Source organism: Sphaerodactylus townsendi, linkage group LG05, assembly GCF_021028975.2.
Source record: "Sphaerodactylus townsendi isolate TG3544 linkage group LG05, MPM_Stown_v2.3, whole genome shotgun sequence".
Classification (NCBI taxonomy): domain Eukaryota; kingdom Metazoa; phylum Chordata; class Lepidosauria; order Squamata; family Sphaerodactylidae; genus Sphaerodactylus; species Sphaerodactylus townsendi.
In genome coordinates, this window is record NC_059429.1 from 67,065,808 (window position 1) to 67,082,986 (window position 17,179).

At 41.4% G+C, this 17,179-nt stretch overlaps 1 protein-coding gene across 3 annotated transcripts in view; it reads left to right on the plus strand.

Annotated features, from left to right (window-relative positions):
- Positions 1 to 17,179, plus strand: part of TUT4 (terminal uridylyl transferase 4) — a 65,084-nt gene that overhangs the window by 145 nt on the left and 47,760 nt on the right. For 2 of the 3 annotated variants that reach the window (XM_048496950.1, XM_048496949.1), the window contains exons 2-5: positions 10,855 to 11,524; positions 12,492 to 12,655; positions 14,029 to 14,145; positions 15,169 to 15,346. In XM_048496950.1, the coding sequence (XP_048352907.1) occupies positions 10,963 to 11,524; positions 12,492 to 12,655; positions 14,029 to 14,145; positions 15,169 to 15,346 (1,021 nt within the window). In that variant the 5' untranslated portion in view covers positions 10,855 to 10,962. Of the gene's footprint in view, positions 1 to 51; positions 445 to 10,854; positions 11,525 to 12,491; positions 12,656 to 14,028; positions 14,146 to 15,168; positions 15,347 to 17,179 lie in introns of those variants that run through there. The other variant, XM_048496952.1, reaches the window with a different exon arrangement.

A 17,179-nucleotide genomic window follows, 5' to 3' on the forward strand; every position in this document is an offset into this window, starting at 1 on the left:
GGGGATCTTTTCCATTGCTCCTCCTTGGCACCCTCCCCCCTGGCTTTCTGCTTCCGACTCCTTACTTCTTGGGGTTGAGGGGATCAAAGGCAGGCAGGCAGGCTGACTTCTCTCCGTCGAGGGCCTTCGTTGGCCTCCTCCTCCTCCTCTCTGTCTCGTTTCCCCTCTCGGAGTCGGCCCAGTTCTGGTCTTGAGAGCGGTGGCTTCACTTTCCAATTCCCGATTTTGAGACTCCGTGTGGGGCCAGAAGAGGAACTTTGAAGATAAAAGGCCTCTTAAGGACTCTGCCCTGAGCGAACACATACACTGTACTTGGGAGGGCGGAGTTGTTCCAGGGGTGAAGATTTGCTGGTTCTAAAATTTAAAACATAAACCATCCCTGGCAACTGCTTGACGGCTACAGAGGACGGCTGTTAGTTCTCTGGATCTCGCTGAACATGTACGGTGCGTTGCCTAAAACGTTGCGGCGTAAAGGAATTGTGATGCTTTCACACAAGAGTCATCTGGTAACTGAGAAAGTTCTTGCACTGGGAGGCTTGAGGGTCTGCTTGGGACTGCCCTGTATCCTTAGGGATTGGTCTTTTGGATTCTGATGTGCTGCTTTCAGTGCCTCTGCCAGACTCACAGAACAGCATATGGGAGACTAATGGGGACAGTTTAGGAGGTCAGCATTATTATTTTTATGTATAGAGTTCTGTCAGTGTTTCTTAAGGGAAAAAACAGATTCTTTCCTCCAAAGTAAGGGGGGTGGCCCTGCAAAAAAACCCGCAACACCCAGTATTTTTGGTATGATCATGCTATAGTGCTGAGGAGAAAAAGTCCACGACCTTCGCTTGCTGAGGTTTTAGTTTATAAACGATTGCAAGGCTAATTAGTTATTTGTGTTCTGTTGCTAGGGGAAATAAAGGGGTTCAGGCTAGGTTTGCACTTAACAAGAGAAGCAAGTGCATGTCAAACATTTAGGTTGTGCCCACTTCATCCTGGTGTACACAGCTCAGAAACACCTTGTGCAGTGTTGGAAATGAGCACTTTTCTTACTGCAAGGAATAAACTGGTACAGTGTATAGTTGTGTGCAATTTGTCAGGTTGCAAAAACCAATTTTGTAATCAAGCTAGACTAGAACAAGATAATTTCTGATCCTTGAGTTGTTACAATATCATGCTTTTTTCCTGCCCATGTTCCGTATTATAATATCTTGTTAACTGTTGAATGACTTTGTTTGGCCACTTGATGACCAGAATAAATATTTAACATCAGTCTCCTTAGGAGCAAAAATAATACTTTAGGTTCCAGCTCAGCTTGGAGCTGAAGAATCCTTCACTGCCTTGGTATTGATATACCATTTTTTTATGATTTTGTATGCCTTACAAGGGTGGTAGTGGTTGTTCCACATGTGTAGTTGGTATAAGGGTGTTGATTTTTGTCTCATTATTGTGATAGGATTGAAAGAAGTGTGCTACCCATTTAGCAGCCAATGTGAACAGTTCTAACACTGCCTAAGCCTGAGCCCCATTTAATAAAATAGAAGATTTCTAAGTAAAGTTGCTTAGGTTAGCTCCCAGTATTTCCTAAAATTAGGGTAGTAGCAATGGGAATCTTTTAAATACTAGTTTTACATCAGGTTTGGAAAGACTGTGTTGAATATTTAATGAACAGGAACCCATAGTGTTTAGAGAGCAATCCTAAACATCTCTACTGAGATGAAGGTCTCGTGTTAGTCAGTGAGGTTTACTCCCAGGAAAGTACCCTTGGGATTGCAACCTTACCCTGTTTTTTTTTTAAATTCCCTGGAAGCATAAAATCATCACACAACTGTAACCCATTCAAATTTCTCTTCCCAGCTATTGTTTGATGGACAGGGTGTCTGAAACCAATTTTGTTACCTCCCCCTTCCCACTTACAGAATTACTGAATGCAGGGGGAAGTTATCTCAGAGGATACGTGTCCTTGGAACCCAGATCCTCAATCCTTGGTATGCCCTACCCCTACTGCAAGTTCTTCATGTGTCTGATTGCAACTGGAATTTTCTTTGTGTAAAAAACAAACCCTGCCCTTACTCTCCCACCATGAGGTCTTTGCACATATACATTCTAGTGGACTGAAAATTAAGGTACCGGTGGGACTTTGTGGTTTATAAGCAGGAACATCAACTTACATATCATTTTGACAAGTACTTTCAAACTGGAAGTGGGAAGGAAGAAAAATGGCTTGGGATCAGCTCAAAACTTCTGTTCAGTATGCACCATTCTGTTCCTTGGATTTTTAAAATCATAGCTGTCTAGATTATAGCATTCATTTCCCATGCAGTGCCGCAGGTTATTTCAGAGTCCCAAAGAAGCATTTCTTCCAGTGTTTGCTCTTTCTTAAAACTCCTGTAGTTGACTTTGGTTGGATGAAACAAATTCTGAAAATAAAATATTTTCTGTAACCACTACATTCCTAAAGTGTCCTTATTACTGAGGATCTGTTGATCATTTAAATCAGTACAGTTGTTCCTCCCTCATCACGACTTTCCCCATCGTGGTTTTGCTATATTGCTGGTCAGCATCAGAAATTAAATGGGAATTTTGGGGAGTTTTGCAGAAGCCACGGATGACACAGAAAAAGTTTAGAAACTCAGAAATGCATAAAATATATGCATTGTATTGTATAATATCAACACATTTTATCTTTTAATACCAAACAGGCACAATTAAGTTAAAAGAAAAAATCATATTATCTGGTACAAAGGGTGGGCCAAAAAATTATGTGGATTTCCAGTTTGCGAGGGGCACTGCACCCCTAACCCTAGTGATGTGGAAGGAATAACTGTAATTTAGTTTTATGTAACATTGATTTATACAATAGTAATATCAGATGTTTTCCACTGAACATTTGTATAGGATGAAGGTATGACTGCTAAGAGCCTGTTTATCTGAGAGTGTAGGAAAGGGACCAGAATCTCATATCCTGTCGCACACTTTCCGAAGTATGAATGAGTGGGCATTCAAGTTGCTTTGAGACTGCATTTCTTTTCTTCCCCATTCTACTGAGTGGGTTATTGTAAACCAGGGTGGTCCAAACTTTTTGAGCATTCAGGTACATTTGGAATTTTGAGATGTCATGATGGGTGCAGCAACAAAATGGTCAGTGCAAAATGACTGCCTCAGAAGGTGAAGCCAATTACAAAATTATTTCTGCAGCTTAACTTCAGTAACACAGTGGAGATCCTTGTTCTGTGGTGGCAAAGTCCTAACTGGCCCCACCACATCCTAAAAACACTTGGTGAGTGCCAAAAAAGGTGTCGACTCGGCAGGCATCATGGCGCCCAGGGGCCACATGTTGGGGGCCCCACATGAAATACATGAAGCACGCATGGAACACATGAAAATAACAACAAAGGCAATTTGGTATTGGTACACACAGACAAGCTAAAAGTCTCTGTGTTTTTGAAAATATGAATGCTTGTAGATAGTGTATTTGAAGTTCCATACCCAGAGGAGCTCTGGGATGGTAGATGATACTATCTTATATCCTTACTGTCCCCCACTGTTGCTTACTGTTTCCCACCTTTTGGGGGCCAAACTTAATGTGATTCTATCTGAAGGGAGCTTTTACCCTTGAAAGTTATACCCTGGAATTCTTGTTAGCCTTTAAGATGCTAGAGGTATTTCGGTGCTAGTGGTACTTCGGTTACTTTTTATTAACATGAATTTATTAAGACTTTGCTTGCATAGTGTTCTTGGGCTTTAGATATAGGATGGAGTAACTTTTTAATATTTTATTTTTGAATTAAAATTATATCATCTTGCATTTATTTAATTTTATTAGTTTACATTTTAATATGTACTTTCAGCATCTAAATCATTCCCTAAATTACCAGTTTCTTGGATCAAAAATTAATCATACGCGCTTAAAAATTAATCCTTATTTCGTGATGAATAACCTTTGGACTGTAATGTATCTTAAAACTTTAGATAGATTATTCTACACAAAGCATTTTATTAAAAATAATCTGATTTAATGTATTGTCAAAGGCTTTCACGGCCAGATTCAATTGGTTGTGGTGGGGTTTCTGGGCTGTGTGGCCGTGGTCTGGTAGATCTTGTTCCTAACGTTTCCCCTGCATCTGTGGCTGGCATCTTCAGAGGTGTATCACAGAGAGAAGTCTAGACTTCACTGTCTAGACACAGTGAAGATGCCAGCCACATATTCAGGCGAAACGTTAGGAATAAGATCTACCAGACCAAGGCCACACAGCCTGGAAAACCCACCAGAACCAATCTGATTTAAAATTTTAAAATCTAATTTTTTTAATCATTGATTTTTATTCATCCTGGATTGTAAGTGCTTGAAGCAGTTTTCAGACTTCTTTGGAGCGTGGGTAATTGGAAACAGGGTACAGTCAAAAGATGTAGCTAGGATTACAGTGAGTGCAGAAGTGGCCATGTGAACTGGCTAAACCAGCAAGGCTTTCTGCTTAGTCCATTTTAAAGAGGGAGAAACCCCACCTATTTCTGACTTTCACATGACCAGGGATAGATTTGGACACGATCCCATGAAGCAGTGCATGCATTTAGGCAGGGATCTGACTCTGTAGTGAGAACATGGGCTACTAGTCATCTGAGTTGCTCCCAGTGGATGGTGGGAGAACATGGCAAACCGGTAGTCCAGAAACTGACCCTAAGAAGTAGGGTTCTGGCTGCCCTGGCCTTTCTGTTCTGGCAGCACCATTTGGGTTGATCCTTCAGATCAAGATTCTTTACCAGATGACTCAGAATCCAGGTATTGTGGGTCGGGAGGTGGTCCAGAGGTGTCAAAGTGACCCCTGAGCTTCCTGGACATCCCCCAAACTAGACAGGATACTGTCTAGTTTGTCCTAATCATTTTCATATGATGAGCCCATTTCTGCATCTTACCATGGGGGAAGGGGTCCAGATACCTCCTCCTCCTCCTTCAGGAGGGGTGTGTGGAAAAGGATTGACTTGGTGGGAACAGTGGAAGGGATGAACAAAGTCGGCGGCATGGGCAACTGTTGCAGGTTCCAAAGATCAGGACTTGGGAAGCAGATGTTACAGGCCAGTGTCAGACTAGTCCCTGGGACAGCTGGTTTCAGATTCTTACTATGCCATGGAAACTCACCAAGTGTGTTTGACCAAGTGTGTTTGGGTGCATCACAATCTGTCAGCCTAACCAACTTCAGAGGGTTGTTGTTAGCGATGAAACGTTTTGGAGGTTATTAATTCATAGGGTTGCCTTAAATCAGAAGTGATTTGATGGCGTATAATATACACAAATAAGTAAGTAAAATGGGAATCACACCATGTACACTGCTCTAAGCTTGGTTGATGGATGGGATGCAAATCTAATGAATAAACAGAAATAATACTATGATTTACAGACTGTATGCTGTTGCATACCATGGGATTTTAGGGCCATTTAAAATTCACTCTATGTCCTTTGTTTGAATTGTGCTGGCGATTTGGTTTCATTGTCATGTAAGTGGAACCTGTTTCTCTTGAACAAGCTCAGTTTACCCAGAAATGTTTTCCAGTGCCTAACAAATCTAAACTCATACCCCAAATACCCCTGTGTCACCCTCACGTTGAGTTTATCTTTTGAATGAAGAGGCAAGAGAAGTCATGTCCTATGAATCTTAAGAATTATCCAATACTCTTGACAGCTCATACCCCCAACATCTTAGTGGTCTCTAAGGTGCTTCTGGGCTTTGAAATCTAGCTGTTCCACAGCAGGCCAACATGGCTACCCTCTGAAACCAATACTTTGTATAAAGTTTTTTCCATATAAAGTGCTCTATACTGAACAATCATTTAACTTTACATTTGATCAAAGTCACTTTGAGCTCTTTTATTTTTAATAGAGATCCTGGCTTCTTCTTTGTGGATTTTGGAGTAGTGTTTTGAGAGAAGTTGTTAAGTAGGGTTTGGTCAATAAGACAAGAGCAACTATGCAGCACTTTAACTTTTTAATTTTGCAAATTTGTGCTTTATTAATCTTGGATCAGTAATGAATGTCATATATAACATGTATTTCATAAGTTGCAAATATTTGATTTGGTGAAATGGAAAATAATCTTGAGCCTCTGAGAGAATATAACCCAGATGTACACTAATTCAGTGTGAACAGTCATTCATTAAAGCTTATTGTGTTTAGTGTTGTAAAGTGAAATTGAAACTTTCACTAAGTAACTAAAGATAGAAAAGCAGAACAGAGTTTCAAAGATGGTATAGCATTATTACTGATATCACAGCACCATGTGCTGTTATTCTCTAATGGACACACATCTCCCTCCTCATGCTCCTGGCTGGCAACTGCATTGTATACGGTCTTTCCTGCATTTGTTTTTCACTGGGGCAAGAGGGTTTTCTGCTTGTGCAAGGCTTCTGTGGCCAGAGAAATTATTTGTTTGAGAAACAATGGAGTACACTGTAAGGTGGTCAAAAGAAGTTAGTTACAGAAGGGAGTATCTGGGTTAAGATAATCAGGGGAGGCAATGACATCAGCAGTTTTCTTGTGGCTGGAAATGATTATCCATTTAGCAGGGCTACTGTGTCATATTGAGAACACCTGCCAAGTGAGATACAACTCTACAGGACTCTTGACTCCAAAAATTACAATAACACAAAAATTATGGTCACACAAGGTATCAAACAAGGATGCATATTAGCACCAGTCCTGTTCAATCTTTTTATAAATGATCTGGCCTCAACATTACCTCCCACTGCCCTTTTCTTGGTAATACCCCCTGGCCAATTCTGTATGCCAATGATGTGGTTCTTATATCCCATTCTAGGCATGGTCTAATTAGATTAATTCAGAAATTTAATGAATATTGTAAAAATAATAGGTTATTAATTAATCCTGATAAGTCTAAAACAGGGATCTGCAACCTGTGGCTCTCCAGATGTTCATGGACTACAATTCACATCAGCCCCTGCCAGCATGGCCAATTGGCTGTGCTGGCAGGGGCTGATGGGATTTGTAGTCCATGAACATCTGGAGAGCTGCCAGTTGCAGACCCCTGGTCTAAAATATTGGTATTTTCCAATTATTTTAGACCTATGAGTGGTTCTGTGCAGGGTATAGCTATAGAACAGGTTAGAATATTCAATTACATGGGCATGGCCTTCCATCATAAACCTGGTTGGGTTAAACACAGAAACAGGGCTATAAAGGGATGCAAAAATGTTGTGGCTGATGTCCAAAAAATTTTCTTCTTTAATGGTGGCAGGTTCATTCCAGTGGCTCTGGAAGTCTTCAATATGAAGGTGGCTCAACAACTTTTATTTGGGGCTCCCCTTTGAATTCAGGTGTGGAGCCCTGAGATAGGACAGATCCAGTCTAGCTTCCTATATAAAATTTTTGGGGTACCTCATTGTGTTCCCTGTGTGCCCTTTGTTTGGAAGCTGGGTAACACCTCTTGGAATTTAGAGCTTGGGTAGCTACTTTCAAATTCTGGATTCGTTTTGTTTCCACTCCAATCCCCATAGTCATGTTCACGGTGCCCTGCCAGAGCTACAGACTTCAGCGTGGTTTAGTTTTATAAAAGCCAAAATTTCTTTGTTAGGCTTTGCCTGGGATTCTCTGCTTATGCTTTCTGGATCAGAAACCTGTCATAAACTGAAAAGCAGATTGTTCAAGCACGAATTCCAATTTCTGCTCAAAGTTCTTGCTCCCCTTTACATCTTGGGATTATTCCCAAGAAGCTGTGCTTAGCTAGATATTTACACCAACTCCCGGACCACAATTGTAGCCAGATATTTACACCAACTTCCGGACCACAATCTTAGATGGGCTTTCTCAAGGGCAAGATATAATTCACTTCCCTCATCTCTTCTTCAAGGGCCGTTTGCCAGTATTCCGAAATCCAAACGATTGTGCTCATTTTGTTCAACCCTCAAACACTCAATTGAGCATATTCTACTTATATGTCCAAAATTTAACAGTATTCTGCCCAATTTTTAAAATTGTTTTCTAATCAGTGCTTTGTGCCTCTCTTGGAGTTTTTGCTCAATAACAGTGAGGTTGAAGTTACTGTATTGGTCGCAAACTTCCTGCTGCATGTGTTGAAAAATCTTTGATTTGGTGATTTGTTCTTGGTTCTGCCTGTATTAAATTTCCTGACTTTGTTAATGCCTAATAAAGGTTATCTGAACTCTGAACTCGGATATTGAGAGCACATTCTTCCTTGGCTGTGTAGACGAAAATGTGCAGATATGGCAAACAAGCTGAAAGCGTGAGAACAGAAAAACAATTCCTGGAAGCTTCTTGTAGGTAGACCTGGCTATTGCCAGAGGAGGGGCTCCCCATCTCTGCAATGCCAGCATCACCCTTTAGGCTGGCCAGGGGGCATGGGTACCTGTGAAGCACTCTCCCCCACTATGCCATTTGACATATGCCATCGTAACAGAGCCTCTTGAGAGTTGGATCCGCAGTAAATTTTTTCAGTGGCAGAATGCAGCATTCATTCCTTCCACCTCTCACTGCAACCCACTGACTACCATGAAATGCTTTTCCTGGGGAATGACAGGAAGAGGTCCACAGCAGAAAGGAGAAATCAGCAGAAATTGCCATTTTAGTCTGAAAACAACCCTCAGTGGTGACAAGGAACAAGTCAGGTGTGAGTTCCCTTCCTTTCCCTTCCCTTCTAAGAATGCTAAATTAATTTAACAGAGAGGAGTATTGGTTGTTCTTTATTCGTCCTCTAAAGAATTGAATGCACATTTCTTTTATCCTTCTCATTACCTTGCTTTATTTTCACTAATTAGAAAACAAGAATGAGCACTGCAGGGGGAAATTTTTTGTGTACTTTATAACACTTGTATCCTGGTTTTCTTTTAAGAATGTTGGGTTTGTATCCTCACAACAGCTTTGGTTGTTAGACTACTTTATCTTCATACTGTGGCAAAGAGCAGTGCTAGAAATGTGAGAATTCTCATTTAAGTCAGAGGCTTCTTTCAAACTGCCCTTACAATCTGATTGAGCAGCGAGTTGCTAGCAGGTTTTTTTGAGTCAATTTATACACAACCAATTTGGCTCCTGGATGCTAACAGGTTTTTTTTTAACCTGTTCAGATAAAAGCGCTTGTGTACTGTTGGCATTGTGAGGCTCTGTTGCTTTTTATGAAAACTGCTTTCTACCATTTTCAGTTCTTCCTTGTTCTTCTGAAATTCCCTCGTGTGCGGTTTGAACTGTCTGGAGTGCTTCTGAAAGGATTGGAATTATTTTCCCATCTTTTTTGGCAGCACACTTGTTTCTGTTTTGTTTTTCCATCCTAAGATTACACCTATAGTTCTACAGTTCATCCCAGTGCATCCCAGTGTTGGTGGTATGTCAATTCAGTGCTATATCACCAGCATTCGGATATATTGGGTTGCCACAGTGCAATAGTACTAATCTCAGAATGATAAAAAAGCAACAACAACAAAAAACCACCAAAAAGTGGGAAAACAATAGCAGCGCTATTTGAACTGGCCAGAACACTTTAGAGATGACTGCCTCGGAGAGTGGTGGAGTCTCCTTCTTTGGAAACAATTTTTAAACAAAGGCTGGATCAGCATATGTCGGGAGTGCTTTGATTGTGTGTTCCTGCATTGCAGGGGGTTGGACTTGATGGCCCTTGTGGTCTCTGCCAACTCTATGATTCTATGATTCTGTGATTTATACAGATTGAAATGAGCTGTATGAACACCCATCTCTGTCTGTATTGCTTTACCTGGAAATGGACCAACAACAGATGACATCCAGTTTAGAATGATAATCTGAAAGGGGCCAGAGAGTCAAGGACTCAAAGTATAAGATCTTTTATACTCTTGGGCCGTTTCTGCACAGCCAAACAACAGCACCCTAGGACAGTAAAAACACCGCCCCTGGGGTGCTGTTTGCATCCTCAAGTGGTGCGGAGACACCGCTTTTGAACCTCGCTCATTGAGCAAGGTTTTTCAAAAGCAGCGTCTTCCCGCTAGTGCGGTGTGAACTGCACCAGTGTGAGGGCACTGCTTTTGGCTCCTCCAGTGTTTGCGAGGCACTTGACCTTTCCTTCCTGTGCAGCTCTGGATGGCTGCAAAGACACGCCCACACTCCTCATGTAGGTGTGTCTTTGCAGTCCAGAGCTGCACAGGAAGGAAAGGTAAGTGCCTCACAAACACCCTGGGCTGCTCTGTGTGGAGCCGTCCCTGCAGGCAGCAGCGCCGTCAGGACTGCCTACACGGGACTGTGTGAGCGGTCCCGAAGCTCAAGCCACTGCTATGGCCGTGCAGAAACGGCCTTATACATAAGACACTGGAATTCAGAACAACTCAGTGAAGAATTAACTTGGGCAGTAGGATATTAGTTCTCAATGTGCGTAGTAATATAAGTTTAAATAAACGGAAGTGCTAGAGGATGAGTTTTTTTCTGCATTTCTACAGCTCTCAGTGTTCTTATCAAAAGCAGAAGTATCTCCTTCCCTCATCTCCTAAAGCAGAACAAATAGCAATGTATGAGATAGGGAATTTGTTCTCTCTCTCCTCAGTTTGTCTATGGGGATTGCAGCTAGTGACATAGAGGGAGAAGGCTGAGAGGGAAAAGATGAAATTTTTTTTTTGGTATTTTGTATTTTTTTTGGCCAAGTTTCCTTCCACTAGAGTCCCTGTAACCAATTACTGATACCAATTTTTTCTGATTTTAGGGCTGAGTGATGTAGATCCATGTCACATTCTCTGATATCCGAGATGTGTTTCCACCGTTTGTATGTTGAATGACTATAGAATTCCTTGATAGCCCATTTTCTGGTGTGATCTGGTGTAAATCTACTATAGTGGCATATAATTTTTTTATATTACTGTGACATTTCTACATGTTTGTCTCCGCAGACAATCAGCCAGATTCCCTGCTCAAACAGAGGATTCAGCTCTGTCAAATTGTAGCAAAATTACATTTCAAGTGGTTACAAGTAATAGACGAAGTGGATCTTCTCAATAATGGAAGAGGGCAAGAGCTCAAAAAGTGGAAATCATGAATCAAGAATATCTGCCCACGTTCTCTGTGAAGAAAGGAAAACTGCTCGACTTGCAACCAATCAGAATTATAAACATAAAAATGACAAATCTATAAAAGAAGCTGGAAAAAATTCTTTAAGTGGAAACAGTAGCAAAAAGAATAAGCAAAATGAAGTTTGTACTGAAAAGTCAGGGGAAAAGAAATCATGTAAATCAAATATTTGTATTGCTGGATGTAAAGACTTCGGGTTAGACATTCATGACCTATGTCATAGCAAAAGAAAGAGATTACCAAATTTACCAGCAGAAGACGACAACCTGAAACCTGAGTCGAGAGATCAGCAAGTGGATGAAAATCCTCTGAGCTCGCATCTTTCAGGGAGTGGTGCCAGTATTGAAACCTCACCAATTGCAGAAGGAGACGTTTCTGAACTGGAAAATCCTTCAGGAGAGGGTGCATCCCAAATTATTGTGAATTGGCCTAGTGACTCAGGCAAGAGTGGTTTGGATCAAAAACCAATGGAGCTAAAGTCAGAAGACTCCTGTGAGTACTGCATTCAGCTTTCAAAACATTTGCACTCTGCTCTGAACAACTCACTTATGTGTTAGCTAAAGCACAGCAACAAAACTACCGGTACTTTTTGATGATTTTGAACTAACTGCAAGGCTGTGAAAATACAGAATTATTTCTCTGCATATCAGTGCAGGAGTTACTATGACACTGATGTAGAATATTCTCTTGTGTTTGCTAAATTATTGTTCTCAGAAGCTGCCATAAGAAAGATATCACTGTTTGAGCAGTTGTTTATAAACCCAGGGAGGCCAGTAAATTTTCTCCCTTGTTCACTTCAGAGGTTGTCAGTCATCTTTGAACCATAGGGCTAGGGCCTTGTTTTGACTTGGCACTGCAGATGCGGGGGGTGGAGGGGTGGATCACATTGTTAAATGTATTTATGTTCAGAAAAAGTCTACAGATAGAAAACCAATTCTTCTAAATCTGATTTATTACTATTGTTTTGATGGGAAGAACTCATAGGCTGGGGCTGAAGAAAATATGACCAAGCAAGGGATGACTGAGTAGCCAGGGACAAATCACCATCTGGAAAAATACATTTTTCATCTTTTAAATGAAAACAAAAATAATTTCATATAAATGTCCTATTATGTATAGCTGAGAAAAGTATCTTGTGGTTGATAATAAGATGCCTATCCGGAATTATAGATTTTAATAATGTTTATAAATAGTGCTTTCCAAATGTGTACAGTCCTTAATAAAAATTACCGCAGTAATCTTGAACAATTGTCCCTTATTTGATTCTCATGTATTGATAACTGAAAAAAATTAATTTAAAATTTTATTCTTTGCATATTTTTGTGCTTAGTGCCATATACTTATTAAGAAACAAACAAATCTACACTATAGATTTTTTTTGTATATCTTTGCATCCTTTATTTCAATTTGTGTTGAAATTAGACCCCCCAAAAAAGCTTTGTGCTCCTGATCCCACCAGGTAAAATGAAGAACACTGATTCTGTTAAAGAAGCTAATCTGGAGGGTGATTATTTAGGAAGTGTCACAGCAGTTGATGAATCTACACTGATTGCTGAACAGCAGCTGGGCTTGAAACAAGCTGAAGAACGACTGGAAAGAGATTATATCATCCGCTTGGAAAAAGTCAGTAGTGAATATGCTTTCTTGGCTTTGTTTTAAACACTAACCTTCTGGCACAATTAATTCCAAAGGAATATATACTGGTTACTGGGCTTCAATTAAGTTGTGATGGAAGTACTGGAATTTAGTTAGAACAAACAGGGAACTGGCAAAGACTTGTAGAAATCTTTTCATTTTCTCCTGTATCCCCCTCCCCACACTATTTCTTCTTGCTCTTCTTCTTGGGTCCCAATATCCTTTCCCCTTTCTTGCTAGCTTCTTCCTTTCCCTCTCACCAACCAACTTTCTTTTATCTGCTGCCACCTAGTCTTCAGCATTACCTATTATGTATTTACTTCATTTATACATCACCTTTATCTCCAGTGCAGAACTGAAACAGCTTAAGTTATTCTTCTGTTCTCCATTCTGTACTCTGAACAACCCTGTGAGGTAGATGAGGCTGAGAGAGAATGACTAGACCAGAGTTACCCAGCAAGTGGGGATTTGAACCTGGGTCTCCTGTTTCTCTGTCTTACACTGTAACCATTATACTACCCAATTTCCCTCCTTCCCTCCCACTGACAGCTTGTACCTAGAAAGAGTCTGGGCCAAGTTGCAAAGCTTGCAGTAGGATGTTGCTCATATGAATTATGTGGTGGCTGCTGTTAAGTCCAGCCAAGTCACACAAATTGTGGGAGCTACTGCTGGACCCAGGTGAATTGTGTGCCATTATGTCTTCCAGTGGGCCTTGCCACCCCTGGGTAAGTGGTGTGAATTTCATGTTTACAAGTTAACTGGTAGTGGCTGTTGGGGCTGACCTAAATAATTCCTACTCTCCCACTTGACTTTTACTGGCAGAAATCAAAGTTTGAAGAATGGCAGTAGTGTTGTGGTTGCTTAGCAACCACCACAGTGACCACTGAATTATCAAATAGTACTCATTTCTTAAACATGTAGATGTAGCTTTTTATTATTTGGGGGGTTTTAACACCCAGTGTAACTTTTTAAAAAATATTTCAGAATTGTCTATAAACCTGGAGCTTTTATCAAGTTTGTAGAAAGATTTCATGGTTCAAATCTGCAGATTTAAGTATTTACAGATAGAGGTCATGAACCCTGTGGGGATAGGGCAGGATATAAATTGAAAAAAAACCCCTAAATGTTGAGAATTGGGTATATTAGTTGTAATTGTCGTTAAATAAGAACTAGAAGAGAATGGATGGGTCTTGTAGGAAGCAGGAATACTTCAGTTATGTGTAGTATGTGTTTGAACTCTTTATTTCTTGACACTAAGGGGAAATTCTAGTCTTTTGCTATGCATATTCTTATTTCTGTTTTCTTAAAGTCATAATGGAAAAAAGTAGTTGCTAAATTTTAAATTTGGGGTTTTTCCACAGCGATCTCCTGAGTACTCTAATTGCCAGTACCTATGCGAGCTCTGTGTAGTTCACATTGAAAATATCCAGGGAGCTCACAAACATATTAAAGAAAAACGTCATAAAAAGAATATCATGGTAAGTTTCTTAGAATAAGGCTTGGAGTTTCTTTTCTGAAACATATCTTTGAGCACTTGATCTATCTTGTAAAATTGTCGTGAATGAACCTAGGAAATTTGATTGAAGCCAGTGTAGCAAGTTATAGGACAGTATAATATGGCAGGGGTGTTTGTGGTGAAAAAGGCTAAGCTGTCATTGTGGACATCACTTGGCCTTCTTTGACGCTTCCCCACATATCTAGGGTACTCAGAGCAGCTTAGAAAAAATATTAATTGGATTGGGCAGTCATTCTTCAGGAAAATTGTGCATACAACTGGAGTTTTAGGCTCTGTGATTCCTGAGAGACATTCATAGACACCATTGCTATTGCTTTTAAATTGGAGGAAAAAAATTGTCATCAGAGTATCAATAATGTCTAGTTGCATCTCTCTGGGAGATATATAAATATAGTAAAAAATGGGTTACAAAACAAATCTATCAGCATTTCTGTGGGATGTTTTTCTTGGACAGAACCAAACTAATGCATACCCATCTTTTAGTATTGTATTGTGAGATGACTGTAGTCTTTGGAGCAATGCATCTTCCGTCCCTGTCATGAGGGAGTCTGATGGCACTTAACGTAATTCCCATGGATTTCCCTCTCCAGAAAAGTTATTTCTTTATGTATTTATTTGGGCACTACTATGTTGGCTTTCTCCCAAACAGACCCAAAGTGGCTTTCAGAAAATTTCAAAATACAGTTACCACCAATTTAAACAATACAATTAGATTAAAAAATAAACAGACATCTAGGGCTGTGAGCAGTGGACTAAGCTTGTGCTTCTGGCCCCTCCCAGGCTGAATATTTGCAAACAAAGGAGAAACATAGCCTGGATAGTTTTCAGCTGCTGCTAGCAGAATCTTCTACATTTCCTTCCCTGGTTAGGGTTTGACTTCTAAGGACAAGAGCAGGGTATCTAAGTATTTAAAAGAAAAAAATAAATTAGATGCATTTAAAAAATAACAGTGGTTCTTTCATTTATCACTCATGCAATTCTTCAGGAAAAGCAAGAAGAAAATGAACTACGTGCCCTCCCTCCCCCTTCCCCTCCACAAGTAACTGCTTTGAGTTTTACATTGATGGAGGCAGCAAAGGAACAAGGCATATCAGATAATGATTTCCTAATCCGCCAAGAAATTGTATGTGAGATGGAAAAGATAATTCAGCAACCCTTGCCAGGTAATGGTAGATTTGTTAGTGTTCTTCAAGGCAAATCAGTTATTGTCCTCTTCCTTCCTTAGTACAATTGGACACTTCAGCTAATGTAACTTGCTTATGTTCAATTGTATGCAAAATGCTGTTTGGGAAGGCTACAGGATGGGATGATTTTTCTTGGTTTCTAGCATACCTTTTTTGTGTAAGGTATGCATTGAAAAGATTTTTCTTGGAACTCTTTTGTTTTGGGGGATTTCTGGTTTTATTTTGTTTAACTAGTTTGTTTTGTTTAACTAGCATTGGTTTACCTATAATCATTCAGAAAGAAGTTCCATATGATCTTCCACACGCTCACAGTTGTGCCTGAGTGCTTTGCTTCTGAACATACTAAAAACATATTCTCCGGTAGACGTAGGAAGTCTGCTATGGGTTCTCCTGTTGTCTGCTACCAGGAGGCAGGATGTTCTTAAAAGAATTGCTTCCCGTTGACCCCTCGTCCGGGTTAAGATCCCCAGTTGACTTCCTGCCTCTACAGGAGAGCAAGGCTTTCATTAGAGCTCCTCAGGTTTCTTCAAGGACTAGGTTTCTAGCTTCCCTTATCTTTAATTCCTATTGTGTGTTCGTTTCCCCCCCTCCCCCCCTTCCTCGGCCGTAATTAATTTGTAAGAGGGACTCCCGCCGCCGCGGGCCGTCGGAGCGCTAACGCTCCCCCCCCTCCGCGAGGGCGAAACGAGCGCCTCTTCAAAGCGCCGCCCCGCATTTCTGGCGCGAAAACAGGCAGCGCGCCAACGATCCAGCCGGCCGTTTTTTTTGGCGCGATCGCTGACGGGCGCCATTTTAAACTCCGCTTTTCACTCGCTGCGAACCGCGCGCTCCTCCAGAGCTTGTTTCGAGGCTTTTCCTTAGCCTAGCGGGTGGCAACGATGGCGGATGGCCGGTTCTCCCCCAAAAGGGAGACCTTTACCCGCACAGCGGCGGAGTCCACCCGGGCTTCGGCGGCCAGAGCTTCCTCCACTCTGCCAGAGACAGGCAGGAACGCTCCTTCTAATGGCGCAGCCGCGAAGTCCAGCCGTCTGCAGTCCAAATCCGGGCGCTCTAAATCGGCGGACCAACAACCCCAAACGCATGAGGGCACAGTCCCAAAACGCGTGGGGCCCCCTGATGCTTCCCAGGGGCGTAAGGCGACCAAGAAGCGCAAGCACATCGAGACTGAAGTGCGACAAACTCCTGAACCACGGCAAGTAAATGTGCCCCAGGGAAATGTTGATGTTGGGCAACCAAACTCCGGTTCCCTTCAGGAGGGAGGCCAGGTCAACCTTTCTGACAACCCAAACGCCTGGAACTCTATTTCTCCCCTGCAATTTGCTAACTTGCTTATCCAACAACTCCAACATCAGGGCACTCCAGTACATGCACCTAACTGCCCGGCTGGGCCAGTTCAGCCCACTCTAACACATGAATCAGAGAGCGAAGCAGGCATTAGTGAGGGGGAGTGTGTAGAAGAAGAGGAAAAGTTCTCTGACACTGAAGATAGCCAGATCGAACCCAGTGAGCAAACCCCCAGGTTTTTCAAGTTAGAAGACCTTCCATTCCTGATTTCTAGAACAATTTCTGCCCTGGACCTCCAAGATTCTGCAGAAGCAGAAGAGGTCCCCAATCGTCAACAACTCAAACTTATCAAAGGCAGACCCAAGGGAAATCAGGATTACTTCCAGCAGGATGGAACGGACAAGTCGTGCTTCCCCATCCCAGAATCCTTTGAAAGGAGAATTAGGAAAGAGTGGCAGAATCCCACATCCAGCAAAAACCCTCCCCCCTTAGCCAAGAAACTCTACGCTTTACCTACCTACGTTCACA